At 45.1% G+C, this 13,350-nt stretch overlaps 1 protein-coding gene across 4 annotated transcripts in view; it reads left to right on the forward strand.

Moving 5' to 3' along the window:
* Positions 1-207: 207 nt before the first annotated feature.
* VLDLR (very low density lipoprotein receptor) overlaps positions 208-13,350 on the forward strand; it is a 33,880-nt gene continuing 20,737 nt past the window's right edge. For 2 of the 4 annotated variants that reach the window (XM_003273862.4, XM_030796187.1), the window contains exon 1: positions 209-738. In XM_003273862.4, the coding sequence (XP_003273910.1) occupies positions 657-738 (82 nt within the window). In that variant the 5' untranslated portion in view covers positions 209-656. Of the gene's footprint in view, positions 739-13,350 lie in introns of all 4 variants that reach the window. The other 2 variants (XM_030794786.1, XM_030795619.1) reach the window with 2 other exon arrangements.

The following is a 13,350-nucleotide window of genomic DNA, read 5'->3' on the forward strand; positions in this document are numbered from 1 at the left end:
CGGGCCCCTAGAGCAGTCCGGGTGGCGGCGGCGGCGGCCACGACCACGACCACGGCCACGACCACGACCACGGTCACTCACGCACGCACGCTCACACTCGCACACTCCCGGCGCGGACACCCGGCTGTCCGGCGCGTGTAAGAGGAGCGCGTCGAGGGAAAGAAGGGCTGAAGCCGCCGCGCGCCCGCCCGCCCGCCGCGCCTCCCGTTGACCACTCCCCCTCCTGCCCCCTCCACGCTCCTCACCCCGCGCTCCGGCCGCCGCCGGTGTGGGTGCTCCGCTCCCGGCTCCTCTCTGTTCTGTCCTCTCTTCTGCTCTCGGCTCCCCACCCCCTCTCCCTTCCCTCCCCTCCCCTTGCCTCCCCTCCTCTGCAGCGCCTGCATTATTTTCTGCCCGCAGGCTCGGCTTGAACTGCCGCTGCAGCCGGGGGAGGTGGGTGGGTGGGTGGGTGGGCTGGCTGGTGGGGAGGAGATTGTGCAAGTTGTAGGGGAGGGGGTGCCCTCTTCTTCCCCGCTCCCTTCCCCCCCAACTCCTTCCCCCTCCTTCTCCCCCTTTCCCCTCCCCGCCCCCACCTTCTTCCTCCTTTCGGAAGGGCTGGTAACTTGTTGTGCGGAGCGAACGGCGGCGGCGGCGGCGGCACCATCCAGGCGGGCACCATGGGCACGTCCGCGCGCTGGGCGCTCTGGCTGCTGCTCGCGCTGTGCTGGGCGCCCCGGGAGAGCTGCGCCACCGGAACCGGTGAGTGAGGACGCGCCCCTTCGCCGGCGGGCGGGACCCAGCCGGGGCACCGGGAGACCCCGAGGCGCAGGTCTCCGTTTGCTCACCCGCCTCCTAGGAGGCGCCTCTCGGCTCTTCTCGCCTTCTCTCCCTCCCCTCCGTGGTGGCGCCTCTGAGCTGTCAGCGCCGAGGCTAAAGGGAGCCGGGCTTGGGGAACAGTGGGGTTTGGGGTGTCCTGACGCCTCGCCTGAACTAGTCTTCGATCCCTCACACCGCCTCCCCCAAAGCCGCTGCTTTGCCTCGTGTCTCGCCCCCTTGACAGGGGCTGAGGTATGTAGGCTTCCGAGCACTGAACAATGGTTCTGCCTCCTCTGCCAGGCGGAGTGTTAGGAAGGAGGTAGAGGGCCGAGACGTGCGCGGCAGCCCCGGGCTCGCCCCTCGAACCTCAGGGAGTGTGGGAGCGGACGGTGGGCGAAGGTGAGCGCCTCCGGGGGCGCGGAGCGCCAGGTGCCGGCCGGGGTTCAGAGTCCTCTGGCAGCCGTGAGCGGGCGCACGTTCGGTGGGCGGCAGCCGGGAGGCTCGGCGGAGCCGCGGGCAGTGCTCAGCCTGCGCACCCGGACTGCGACTCCCCCGGCGCGGGGCCGCCTCTCCGGCGTGCGGGGTAGGGGAGGAGCGGGGCTTTACACAGGACGTTCCTCTGGGTGCTTTTCCTCTCCCTTTTCCACGCCTCGGGCGGCATTTGGAAACCTCTCGGGTCTCTCGTGTAGCCGAACGGGGAGGGGGAGTGGAAGGAAGACTTAATCAGGTTAGTTTGCTGATCCTCCTTCCCAGTGACGTTTCCTGGAGAGGAATTGAGTCCTAGGCTAGTGACTGTAATTAGCCTTCATTCTAAACAATAGATCAAAGGAACAGAGCGAGAGCGGGTGTGTGGCCCTGTCTTGTTGGGAAGGGCGGTGGTGACGACTGTCGGGTCCCTAGAGCCTGCCGCAGGGGCTTGGAGGCCCTGCCTGGTCTTCAGCCACGTTCCCACTTGGGGCCTCGTAACTTTCCTGGACAAGCGACAGAAAGCCTTTCTAAGACGACCCAGAATCCTAGCGCGTCCCCGAAGTGATCTTCAGATGTGACGCCAAGGGGCTTGCTTGCCAGCTGCGGGGAATTGGAACTGAAAGCCGCCCAGGCCCCTAACACCCATTCCAGAGTCCCTAGTTCCCGTCGCCAGGTGGCCCTGCCTGCCTGCAGTCACGTGCTCCTGAAGTGAGAGCGAACTTTAAAGTATGTGGTCAAGGAGCCTCTCGGGCAATACCTGGGGTTTTTACGTCTCCGAATGCGCCTGCCCTTTGGTTGCCACTGTCCGGAGCGTGTGAACTGGGACTGGCCTTTCTGCCCTCTGCGATTGGTTAGCGGTGCGATCACGTTTAGGCTGGTCACATGGTTCCGCGGACTCTTAAGTGAGCAGCATGGGAAGTGTTATTTTCAATGGAAAGTAGGAGACTCCACAGGCTCTTATGGGCCGTTCTTTCAAATGCCTTCCCCTGCCTGGACACTTTGAAGAGGACGAATGTGTAGTGAACATGGAATCTGATGTGTAACAAGCCTGAGAGCGTAGAAAAGCTCTGCTTACAAGAGTTTTCAAACGCTAGCATTAGTCATTAATAGATGAGTAATATTAACTTACTAAACGATTTCTCAGTATAGTGCCATGACTTGCATTATGCCTTTTGTAACGTTTCAAAACACTAAGGTATACCAGAAGGAGGGACAATTATCCAGGAAGGTGAGAGAAAACTTTTGTTTTTGCTGCATGTCCCTTCCGCTGGAGGTTAACTTTACCTTATAGAATGCTAGGAATGCACCTAAACTACTGACATGAGTTAGTCAAAGCCAGATGTTCACCTTGTATTAGGCAGGTGAGGATCCTTTTCATTTTGTCACATGTGAAATATTTGACATGCCATGAACAATGGAAAAACAAATTCTTCAAAGGAAAGGAGGCAGATTCTTTCAGAACTGGAGGAAATGGGCTGAGGCAGGTATTGACCCTAAACCAACCCCCAACTGTCATCTGTCTTAAGTTCAAAGTCCCAGGGCATGTGGGCTGACTTTCTACCCTGGAGCTTCTACCGCATACCCCTTCTGTCCACTGGCACGTGGTGCTGTTCCACAATACTCCTGGACAAGACAGGTGAGCACTGAGACTCTGGTAAGGAACTTAAAGCTAATGAGAAGTTGGTATACCTGATTGCACAATTCCTGGGGGTTCTAGGACATTTTCCTCCAGCCTAAGTAGTCAAGATTAAGATCTGTCGTATGATATATTCTTTAAGGCCAGAGTCTAAAAGAACCAAGGTTTTGTGAGAGCTATTCATGTATGGCTAGCAACTAGCCTAAGAGTAGAAAGAAAATTCCCTCATTGTGAGAAGTGGGTTGGTGTTCCTGGTGGTAGTAATAGACCTGGAGGTAGGAAACTGGTTGGCAGGGAAAGTAAACTTGGCTCACCCAGATAGCACCAATGAAGGTATGACGATGATAGTAACCCTTATCCAAGACTGATCACTCATGTGAGCAAGGACTGTGTAAAGGAAGGTCACCAGCCAAGCCCTCCTTGGCAGTAACAGCTTCATGAAATGTAGTGTAGCTTTGTTCCCTGAATCACCCTCTTGCCCACTTTATGTGGCATTTACCTATAGTACCTGTCCTGTGTCATTTTGATTGTTTGCTTTTATGGCCTGAGTCCCCAGATACTTAAAGCATGTATAAAGGTCAAGTAGACCTGCCAATTATTAAGACTTTAGTACAATAGACTGCTATTTAACACTAAACGTTGCTAGCAAAGGTGACAGCCTCCATGCTCAAAAGAAGTGAAGACCTGATCCAAGTGTCTCTACCTGTCATAAAATTGAATAACTGTGAACTTGAGTTGAGTAGTTTTATTACAATTTTGGAAGAGGAGAAAAGTTGTTACAAGCCCCTTCTGCTCCAGGAGAGGTATCAAACTGATAAGACTTAACAAGAACTCCTAGAGTAGAACGTGACCATAAGATCAAGGGAACAGATAGTACCTAGCCGTATGGCTTTGAGTTTTGATCCCAAACCTTGAAGACGTGGCACACGGCATAGAAATACAGCTAATTCATTTTAAATATCTAGCCCATTTTCTATTTCTCTCAGAATGTAAATATGTTCTTTTCAGTGCAGGGAAAAGTGTTTAAGATGAGGCAGTTGCCTACATGACTTAAAAGTAATGATTGCATTCACTTTGGATACTGACTTTCATTTGGAAAACCACCTTCACATACTAGCCTATAAGAAATTAAATGTATTAAAGGGCTTGATGAGGTCTATAATGATGTTCCTTGTAAATGTACCTGCCTTAGGGAGCTCCTTGTGGTGGCTAATACAACTGCCCTCTCCATGGTTAGCTGAGAAATTCAAAATTGCTTAGTTTGGTCCCTATTTACTTAATCTCAAAAGAATACTTGGACAACAGCATGATAGACTACTTTCAAGGCAAACAGTCCAAAAATACTGTCTACTGAGGTTATGGGCGAGATATACTTGTTAAGCAGAAGTAAGTAGTCCAGGGACAATTTTTTCTGCCACCTAAAGAGTTTTGGGCTAGAAAATCTGAGAACTGATCGTTTTTCTGAAGAGTTGGGGCACAGTCTAACCTAGCTATAGGAGAATCTGGCTTTTAAGTAAAAATCATCTCAATTTTACTGTCTGCATTTTTCAAACTAAATCAGTGTCTCTTTGCTAAGTTCTTCTATTGGCTTGCAACAAAAACTCTTAACACTGTTGATACCACTTAGTTAAGTACACTAACTGCACTGCAGGAACCAAATGAGATGGCAGGTGATAACACAGGTTGAGTGTCCTTTATCTGAAATACTTGAAACCAGAAGGGTTCCACAGAGTTTAGATTTTTTCAGATTTTGGGACATTCACACATACATAATAAGGTATCTTGGGGATGGGACCCAAGTCTAAACACGAAATTCGTTTATATTTCACATACACCTTATACACATAGCCTAAAGGTAATTTTATAGAATATTTTTAATGATTTTATACAAGAAACAAAGTTTTGACTGCAACTTGTCATGTCATGTCGGGCATGGAATTTCCGCACTTATGGCATCATGTCAGCACTCAAAATTTTGGATTTTGGAGCATTTCAGATTGCGGATTAGGGATGCTCAGCCTGGACCATAAATTTAGCATAGTTTTCCCATTGAGTGAAGTCTCCTAGGAAAGCTTGGGCCCAATAGTTATTTTGAGTCTCTAAGCAAGAGAATGCCTGTTAGGTCCTATGAGACTAAGTGTGGAGATTCTGTTAGAAACGTTTCAATGCTTGCTTACAGATCCTTTGCCTACTTTGTAGTTAAGAGATGCTGGGAACTATAAGATGGAGCCTCTGGCTAGAGCAGCTGATTTTGCCAACTCAGGAGGCATCTGGGTAGCCTTTATGTATATAGACGAGGTGGTGGGGATGGGGGGACTTGCAATTTGCCAACCAAGGGACATAACAAAGCCTCAGCGATAGACAGCATTTGTGAGTTACATCACATGTTAGAACTTAATAGTTCTCCCACATACTGTGAGTAAATAGGGTTTCTATTTTATAGACTGCCTCTAATCTTTCATTTTTTTAAGAAAGACTTCCCCAGATCTGAGGTATTAACTGATCTGTCTGTTCACTAAGTAGGTTGCAGATTGATGTTGGTCATCTTTGTGCATCTTCTTGAAACCACTTGATGTACATCTACTGAGTACCTACTGTATGGCACCAGGCATGGGGACAGAGTGACCACAGCACTGGTTCCTTCCTTCGTGGCACTTAGTCTAGTAGGGGAATCAAAGCAGGAAACAGCCAAAGACCGCTTAGAATAGAAGCTCTGAAGAGGAGTGAGCAGATCCAGTGTTTAAGACTTAATCATAAAAGAGGCAGATAGCAGCTGAAGATTGCTGGAGTTTCCATATGCTATCTGGGTTCTAGCTTATGAAGTTTCCCTAAAATCACCAAGAAGTTAGACTTTAATTTGAAAAAGCCAGAAATGATTCTATCTCTGCAGATAATCCTACAAAAGTGATATGATTCAAGCAACAATGAATTACTGCCAGTATTACCAAAGAGCATTAAAACATGTCAGAAGTAAAATCTGGGTCTGATATATCAAACTCTTAACCTTACCAGTTAGCCGCTGCTAACTTTCTCAGGTGTTGGAACCTCTCTTTTCACATGGAAATGAAGCCAACACACCCAAAGGGACACCCTCATTTTGACAGACAAGTGTGTGAAAATGCACTGTTTTTAAGTGATAAATTGCAACAAAGAGGCCGGGCAGGGTGGCTCACACCTATAATCCCAGTGCTTTGGGAGGCCGAGGTGGGCGGATCACGAGGTCAGGAGTTTGAGACCAGCCTGGCCAACATAGTGAAAGCCCATCTCTACTAAAAATACAAAAAAATTAGCTGGGTGTGGTGGCGCGCACCTGTAATCCCAGCTACTCAGGAGGCTGAGGCAGGAGAATCACTTGAACCCGGGTGGCAGGGGTTGCAGTGAGCAGAGATAGGGCCACTGCACTCCAGCCTGGGCTACAGTGCAAGACTCCATCTCAAAAAAACAAAAATTGCTGCAAAGATGAGGTGAAGGTACCCTCATAGGCCTAGGGAACAGGGACCTTTATAACCTGGAGTCTTTCAAAGTATTCTAGCTAGTAAAACAACCAGTCACACTTGGTTTCAAGTTCTGAAAAAGCTGGGGAAAATGTTTTTGACAAAAGTTTTTAGTTCAGACCAGCTTTATTAGTAAACTAATAAATCAACTCATGCACCCAAGACTACCAACTAGTGCCTAGAGAATATAGGATGTCAGGCACCAGGTCCTGAGTTACAAATGTAAACTGCAGGCCATGCCTTAGGGGATCTTTGTGTCTAAAGGTGAAAAATGGTAGCTGAACTCATCTCCTTGGGTGATGGCTCTGTGCACAGGGACTATTATGAGAAAGCAGCCAGACCATACCTAGTTTTTCCAAAAAAGGCGTTGAGGCCTGATTCAAGAATACAATCTGAGCCCACTCCTGGTGAATGGGTGGACAAGGGCAACGTGAACAAACTGAGACAAAGCAGCCATGAGGAAGGGCAAAGCCATGGGGAAGTGAGTGGGTCCCCTTTGAGCTGTTAGCTCAGCCTGTGTAGCAGATGGTGGGTGACCAATAGGGAAAAGTCTGAGGAAATTAGTAGGGAACTTAATTCCTAGAGACAGTGGTAAGCCAAGAAATGACCCCATTCTTGGTTATTCTAGGTTGCTTGAATCACTAGGTTGCTTGATAGGGGTAGAGAATGTGGCAGCCTGGAGGCAAAGAAAGAAGAGATTTAAATTTAGATCAGGTGAGAGAGGAGGGCTTGGGCATTGCCAGGGCTTGATGGCCAAATGTCAGGGAAGAATTTGGGCTCATTTCTGGAGTACTGATTTCGAGTAAGTAATGGGGCCAATCAAAGATAGACCACACAGGGAGGGAAGGATAGATTTTAGAAGAACCTCTGCCTAGTAAGATACCCAAATAAATTTTTTCTACGAAATAGTTTTGAGGGCTTTACTCAGGTGTTACTGTCATGTGTTTTGTAAAAGAGGCATTTATCTCCTGTGTCCCTCCTATGATGAACATTGGGCCTTATGAGGGTGTTATAAGTATATGTTACAACCCTGAAAATGAAAGAGCCACTTACATTATGGGTGGAATCTGTAGCTTCTTAACCTTAGTGCGGGGGTTCTCAAAGTGTGGACCAAAATTGGCAACATTAATTCAATGTTAATTGAGTTCATGTGTCAACATTGACTCATTAGAAATGCAAACTTAGGCCCTGTTCTAGACCTACTGAATCAGAATCCAGGCTGGGGCCCAGCATTCTGCGTTTTAACAAGCCTTCCTGGGGATTCTGATGCACACGGGAGCTTGAGAACGACTGACTTAGTTTACCACTCACAGAAGCTAACGATTTTCAAGGTATATCTGATGGAGGGCCTTTCCTCTGACTTGAACCCTAGACAAGAAAACCAAGAGATATAATCCTTTTAGAAGACTTGCTGAGGAATTCTAGCAGCATTTTTAAAAACTTAGAATGAGGAAGGAAAGCAGGCCTCCATCTCAACAACAAGGCTCAATCTAAATTGATGCTTAGTAACAGTATCTGGAGCCAGTGCCTGGATTCAACTCCTAGCTCTGCCCAGGGTGATCTGGGACAAGTGACTGTACTTTCGTTCTCTGGCAGGTTTCCTGATCTGTAGAAGGGGAATAATAGGGCCAACCATGCAGGATTAAGAATTTTAAAAGCTAAGAGATATGAAGTCTTAGAGTGGTGTTTGACCAACAACAAAAACAATTCGGTTATATCCATGATTCTTAAGATGAATTTGATGTAAATGGAAAAACTGACAATTGAACTGTAAAATTCACTTTTTTCCGTGACTCAGAAGAATTAGCCTACATATTCACCACTTTTTAGTGGCCCCCGAACTAGTTTTTTTTGTTTGTTTGTTAGTTTTTGAGATGGAGTTTCACTCTTGTTGCCCAGGCTGGAGTGCAATGGCACTATCTCGGCTCACTGCAACCTCTACCTCCCGGGTTCAAACAATTCTCCTGCCTCAGCCTCCCAAGTAGCTGGGATTACAGGTGTGTGCCACCATGCCTGGCTAATTTTTGTATTTTTAGCAGAGATGGGGTTTCACCATGTTGACCAAGGTGGTCTTGAACTCCTGACCTCAGGTGATCTGCCCCCCGCCAGCTTCCCAAAGTGCTGGGATTATAGGCATGAGCCACCGTGCCCAGCCCGAACTGGTTCTTACAATGTTTCAGAGGCTGACTTTAAGGCCAGAACACAACCTTTGTGCTTGACAGCTCAGAACATTTCCCTTGACACCTGTTGTGGTACTTTGCCTCTTACAAATCCTTCTCCCCTTAGGAAAACTTTTTTGCTGACTCAGAAATTTGCTTGTCCTGAAAGGAGTTTTAGCTTACAAATAGAAACACTGGCATTAAAGTGGCAGGCAGTAGAAGTGAACTAGACTAAAAATAAATGTGCTTGGTGGCCCCAGAAGTGCCAAAACAAATGGACTGAAGGAATTCCAGCAAATAACACCCATATGCTCAAGCAATGAGTAAGGGCATGAAAGATGTAAATGCTTGGCCCTGGTGGCCCCAGCAGTGTAGTAGCATGAGCCTCTGTGCAGGTTGAAGTACACACTGAGCCTGGTACCCAGAGACACTTTCTCTATATTCTGGGCATGCATGTTGGAGTGCTCCTGCCAGGGTGCTGCTCCGAGCCCCATAGGGAGATTTGTAGTCCATCTGGAAGGCTTGGTATTTACTCAAAGGCCTATGCAGTTTTTTACTGAAGCTTATGTATTATTCTTCCATGTCAACCCCTGCAGGGACAATTAGATAATGTCATAAAAACTGTTAGACTATATGCATTAAAAACCCTGAGTTTCTCTCTAGGACATTGGTCTAGACAATGAATTTCTGAAAAAGACCTCAAAAGCTTAGGCCACAAAAACCAAATAAACAAATTGGGACTTAATTAAACTAAAAGGCTTCTGCACAGCAAAAGAAATAATCAACAAAGTGAAGAACAACCTGCTGAATGGGAGAAAATATTTGCAAACTATTATCTGACAGGAGACTAATATCCAGAATATACAAACTCAAACAACAGGGGGAAAAAATAATCCCATTAAAAAGGGGAGAAAGGACATGAATAGACATTTCTGCAAAGAGGACATAAAAATAACCAACAGATACTGAAAAAATCATTACCATTACTAATCATCAGAGAAATGCAAACCAAAACCAAAATGACATATCATCTTACACCAGTCAGAATGGCTATTACTAAAAAGACAAAATACAACAGATGTTGCTGAGGATATGGAGAAAAGGGAAGTCTTATACACTGCTGGTGAGAATGTAAACTAATACAGCCACTAAGGAAAACAATATGCAGATTTCCCAAAAAACTAAAACTGGAATTAACATTTGATCCAGCAATCCCTCTACTGGGTATCTACCCAAAGGAAAAATCAGTATATCCGAGGGATACCTGCACTGGCATGTTTATTGCAGCACTATTCACAATAACAAAGATACAGAATCAACCTAAATGCCCATCAATAATGAAAGGGTAAAGAAAATGTGGTACATATACAAAATGGAATACTATTCAGCCATGAAAATGAATGAAATCATGCCATTTGCAGCAGCATGGGGATGAAATTGGAGGTCATTATGCTAAGGGAAATAAGCCAGGCACAGCAAGACAAATATCTTATGTTCTCCTATGTGGAAGCTAAAATATTTCATTCCATGCAGGTAGGTGGTAGAAAGATGAGAGACTCAGAAATGGGGGGGAAAGGGAGGGCAGATGAAAAGAAGTGGGTTAAAGAATACAAACATACAGTAAGATAGAGGAAATAATGTCAATGACTGTAGTTAACAAAAATGTACTCACATGATGGACACCTTAAATCCTCGGATTTCATCAGTATACATTCATTACATACATGTAACAAAATTTTACATATACCCCATAAATTTATACAAACATCACCAAGAAGAACCCTGCGTTTCTTGGAGCCAGTGAACTGCCAATGTGTCTGTGTAGCAATGTTAACTATTTAGAGAAGCAAGGCTCCCAGGAAAATAGGTCCTTGAAGTAAGTGTGCATAGTCTATAGTCTGATTCCATCTACATAAGTGACAGTAAAAGTGAGAATTTTTTGACACTCCAGGAATTCATTCATTACAAATTTAAACAGGCACATAAGCAAGTAGGTACAAGTGACTTCCAACCCCCTCACCCAAAGGAGCAGAGATATTCTAAGTATTAGAGCTGAAAGAAAACCTAGACAATTTCTTAATAGAACTCTTTTCAAATTCTTACACAAAAATCTAATATTCAAAAGAAAGTCTTGGTAGAGGCAGAGGTGGAACACACAGGGCCCCTGCTATTGTGGCCATTCCCTCCACTTCAACCACCTCTCTAGCCTAAGGCATTCTTGTGAAACCTCATGACTTTTAGGAACTCACTAACAATTGCATTTTACCCCATCTTCTCACCTGTCTGAGCAGAAGTGCCTAGCACTTCTACTTCCAGGGTATTTTTTGAGGTGTCATCGGCTTTAGCTTAGCCCTAAGAATTAAAAGAACCTCGAATGTAGATGATTTCAAGCTCAACTTGTTCCTTTTATGAAAGTATAATACTGAATTTGAGACTTAACTTTCATGGATGGAAATAGACTGCAGGTCCACAATTCTATAATCCCCAAAGCTTTGGAAAGCAAAAGCTTCTTAACTCATTTGGTGCTTTCAATTCTCCTAGAGCTCTGCACAGCAGCAGTCCTAGCTGAGCACCAGAGGTGGATAGGTAGAACCTTTTAAAAACTTGAACAGAAAACTTAACAGTGTTCCAGTCAGGTGGCTAAGGGCTCGGCATTCGATTTAGTGTCTGAGCTGTCCCTCTCTGTGGGAAGCAGAGAATTAAAGAGAACTAGGGAGCACTTTCTGCCCAGTAGCAGTCCCTCAAAACAAAGTGCTTAGGAAACTAGCAGGGACATTTTAGTAGCACACTGTACTCCTAATGCCTATTGCTACTCCTTATTGGAGAGAGAGAGAGAGAGAGAGAGAGAGAGAGAGTGTGTTTGTGTGGTTGAGAGAGAGTAAAACATAGCTTTATGATGACCAGGCAAAAGCTTGAGTAAAGTGGAAATATCTGGAATAAGAAAAGCTAGAAATTAAACTCCTTTTTGGCTTCGGATATTTTCTTAGTAGAAAATGCTGATGCCTGTCCTGAGTCTGCTCAATATAGATGCTTGGAGCAGAGCTGCTAGGATTTTAATAGAATTTATTACTGTTGATAGCTTGTATATTACAACTAAATTCAGAAACCCTCTTTAAGGCAATAGTAGAGTAAATATCAGCCTTGGGATACTGTATGCCCATATTTAACCCCAGGCCACTCTGAGTGCCTATGAAATCTGTAGCTTCAAACTCATTTTTAAGGAGATTGTCTTCCAGGTACCTTAACCCTGGGGTGGAAAACTATCATTTGACATTGACCTTTAACTTCCTTTTCAAATCTGATTACAAGGTTCCCGTTTTGACTATGTAGATATCAATGTCAATGTTATTGTCTCATTTTGACTTAATAACTTTTGATAACTAAAATCTTAAAAAAACAATCAGAGGTTTTCAGCCTTTACTGTATCCTAACTCCAACCTTACTAGTCTTTCCAAGTATATTTGTACCTATGTTCTCAGACTACAAATCGTTCTTTTTCTGTTACTCAAGGTAGAGTCTTACCACTTTCACAGTCCCCAAAGGTTGTAAGGTTATATAGAGCTACAAGATATGTACCCTTACCATTGAGAATACTGCAAACATATTAAGAATCCAGTGGCAATGAGGGGAGAGGGGAGACGCACCAGGTACCTCATATTTGGTTTAGCATATAAAACCACACAGGTGTTGCTTCCTGACAACAATCTCTACCCCTCTAGTTCCCCTTTTAAATCCCTAGTATATTACAACCAATAAAACATGTGAAGAATGAAAAAATATTATGAAACGAAGGTAGGAAACCATTCTGCTTTGTAACTGGGTCCTAGCTTCATTAGACTCATGGGAGCAGAGTGATAGATGCAGTTTTAAAAGCGACATATTTAATATCCAAGGAAGTATGGTCATCTTGATTTGGGCCAAATTTTCATCTCCCTGGGAAGAGCCACAAAGCACAAAATGCTCCCAGACAGCAGGGAGTAGCTGACACTAGGGAGACCAACTAGGGTATTGTGCACATAACACAAGAGTTCCAGTCTGTGCTTGTCTCTGTAATATCAGTTCTTATGCCAGCATGCCACAGCTGCAAATGCTGAAAGGTGGCAGGAAATCGGAAGGCCTTCTGCTTGGACACCCTCCCTAAGTAATCTGCGTAAACTATATGATTCCACTGTTTTTCTCAAGTATTTGCAGTATATTTGCTTTAAGCAGCCACATCTGTGCCTTTTATCATGCAGCAATCACATCCACCAGAAGGACAGAACTGCTAATGATAGGAAGCACCTGAACATTAGCTGGCCTGTGCCGGGCAAAACACCAACTGTCTCACTTACAAGTCTTAGTTCACACCATTGTGTGAATTAAATATCCATCATTAAGCATAGAAAAACAGATTAAGAGAAATAGAATCTACATCTTCAGCTCCACCTCACTGTCCTTTCCTCTCGTCTTTAAATGACAAATGATCTTCCTTTCCCTCTTGACTATACTTTCTTGTTGCTTTTATCTTGGAGCTGTTTTTTAAACCTGTGGTTTTCCAATTAGACCTCAGTTTCTAAGAGGAGGAATCATGTATTAAATCTCTATTTCTACCCTATTCTTGCTGCTCCTTCTAAATCTTCTTCACTGTGCTTGTAATAGAAACATCATTAATGGATAATAGTATGGATGTGGACAAGAAATGCCGTTAAAGGATTAGGACTTGGCTGATTATAGCCACACACATAGTTTCAACAAATGAGAGAAATGAGTCCACAGGCAGAGATGATGCCCCTTGTGGTCTCTGGGCAATCTGGATTCC

This window comes from Nomascus leucogenys, chromosome 1a (assembly GCF_006542625.1).
Source record: "Nomascus leucogenys isolate Asia chromosome 1a, Asia_NLE_v1, whole genome shotgun sequence".
In the NCBI taxonomy this organism is placed as follows: domain Eukaryota; kingdom Metazoa; phylum Chordata; class Mammalia; order Primates; family Hylobatidae; genus Nomascus; species Nomascus leucogenys.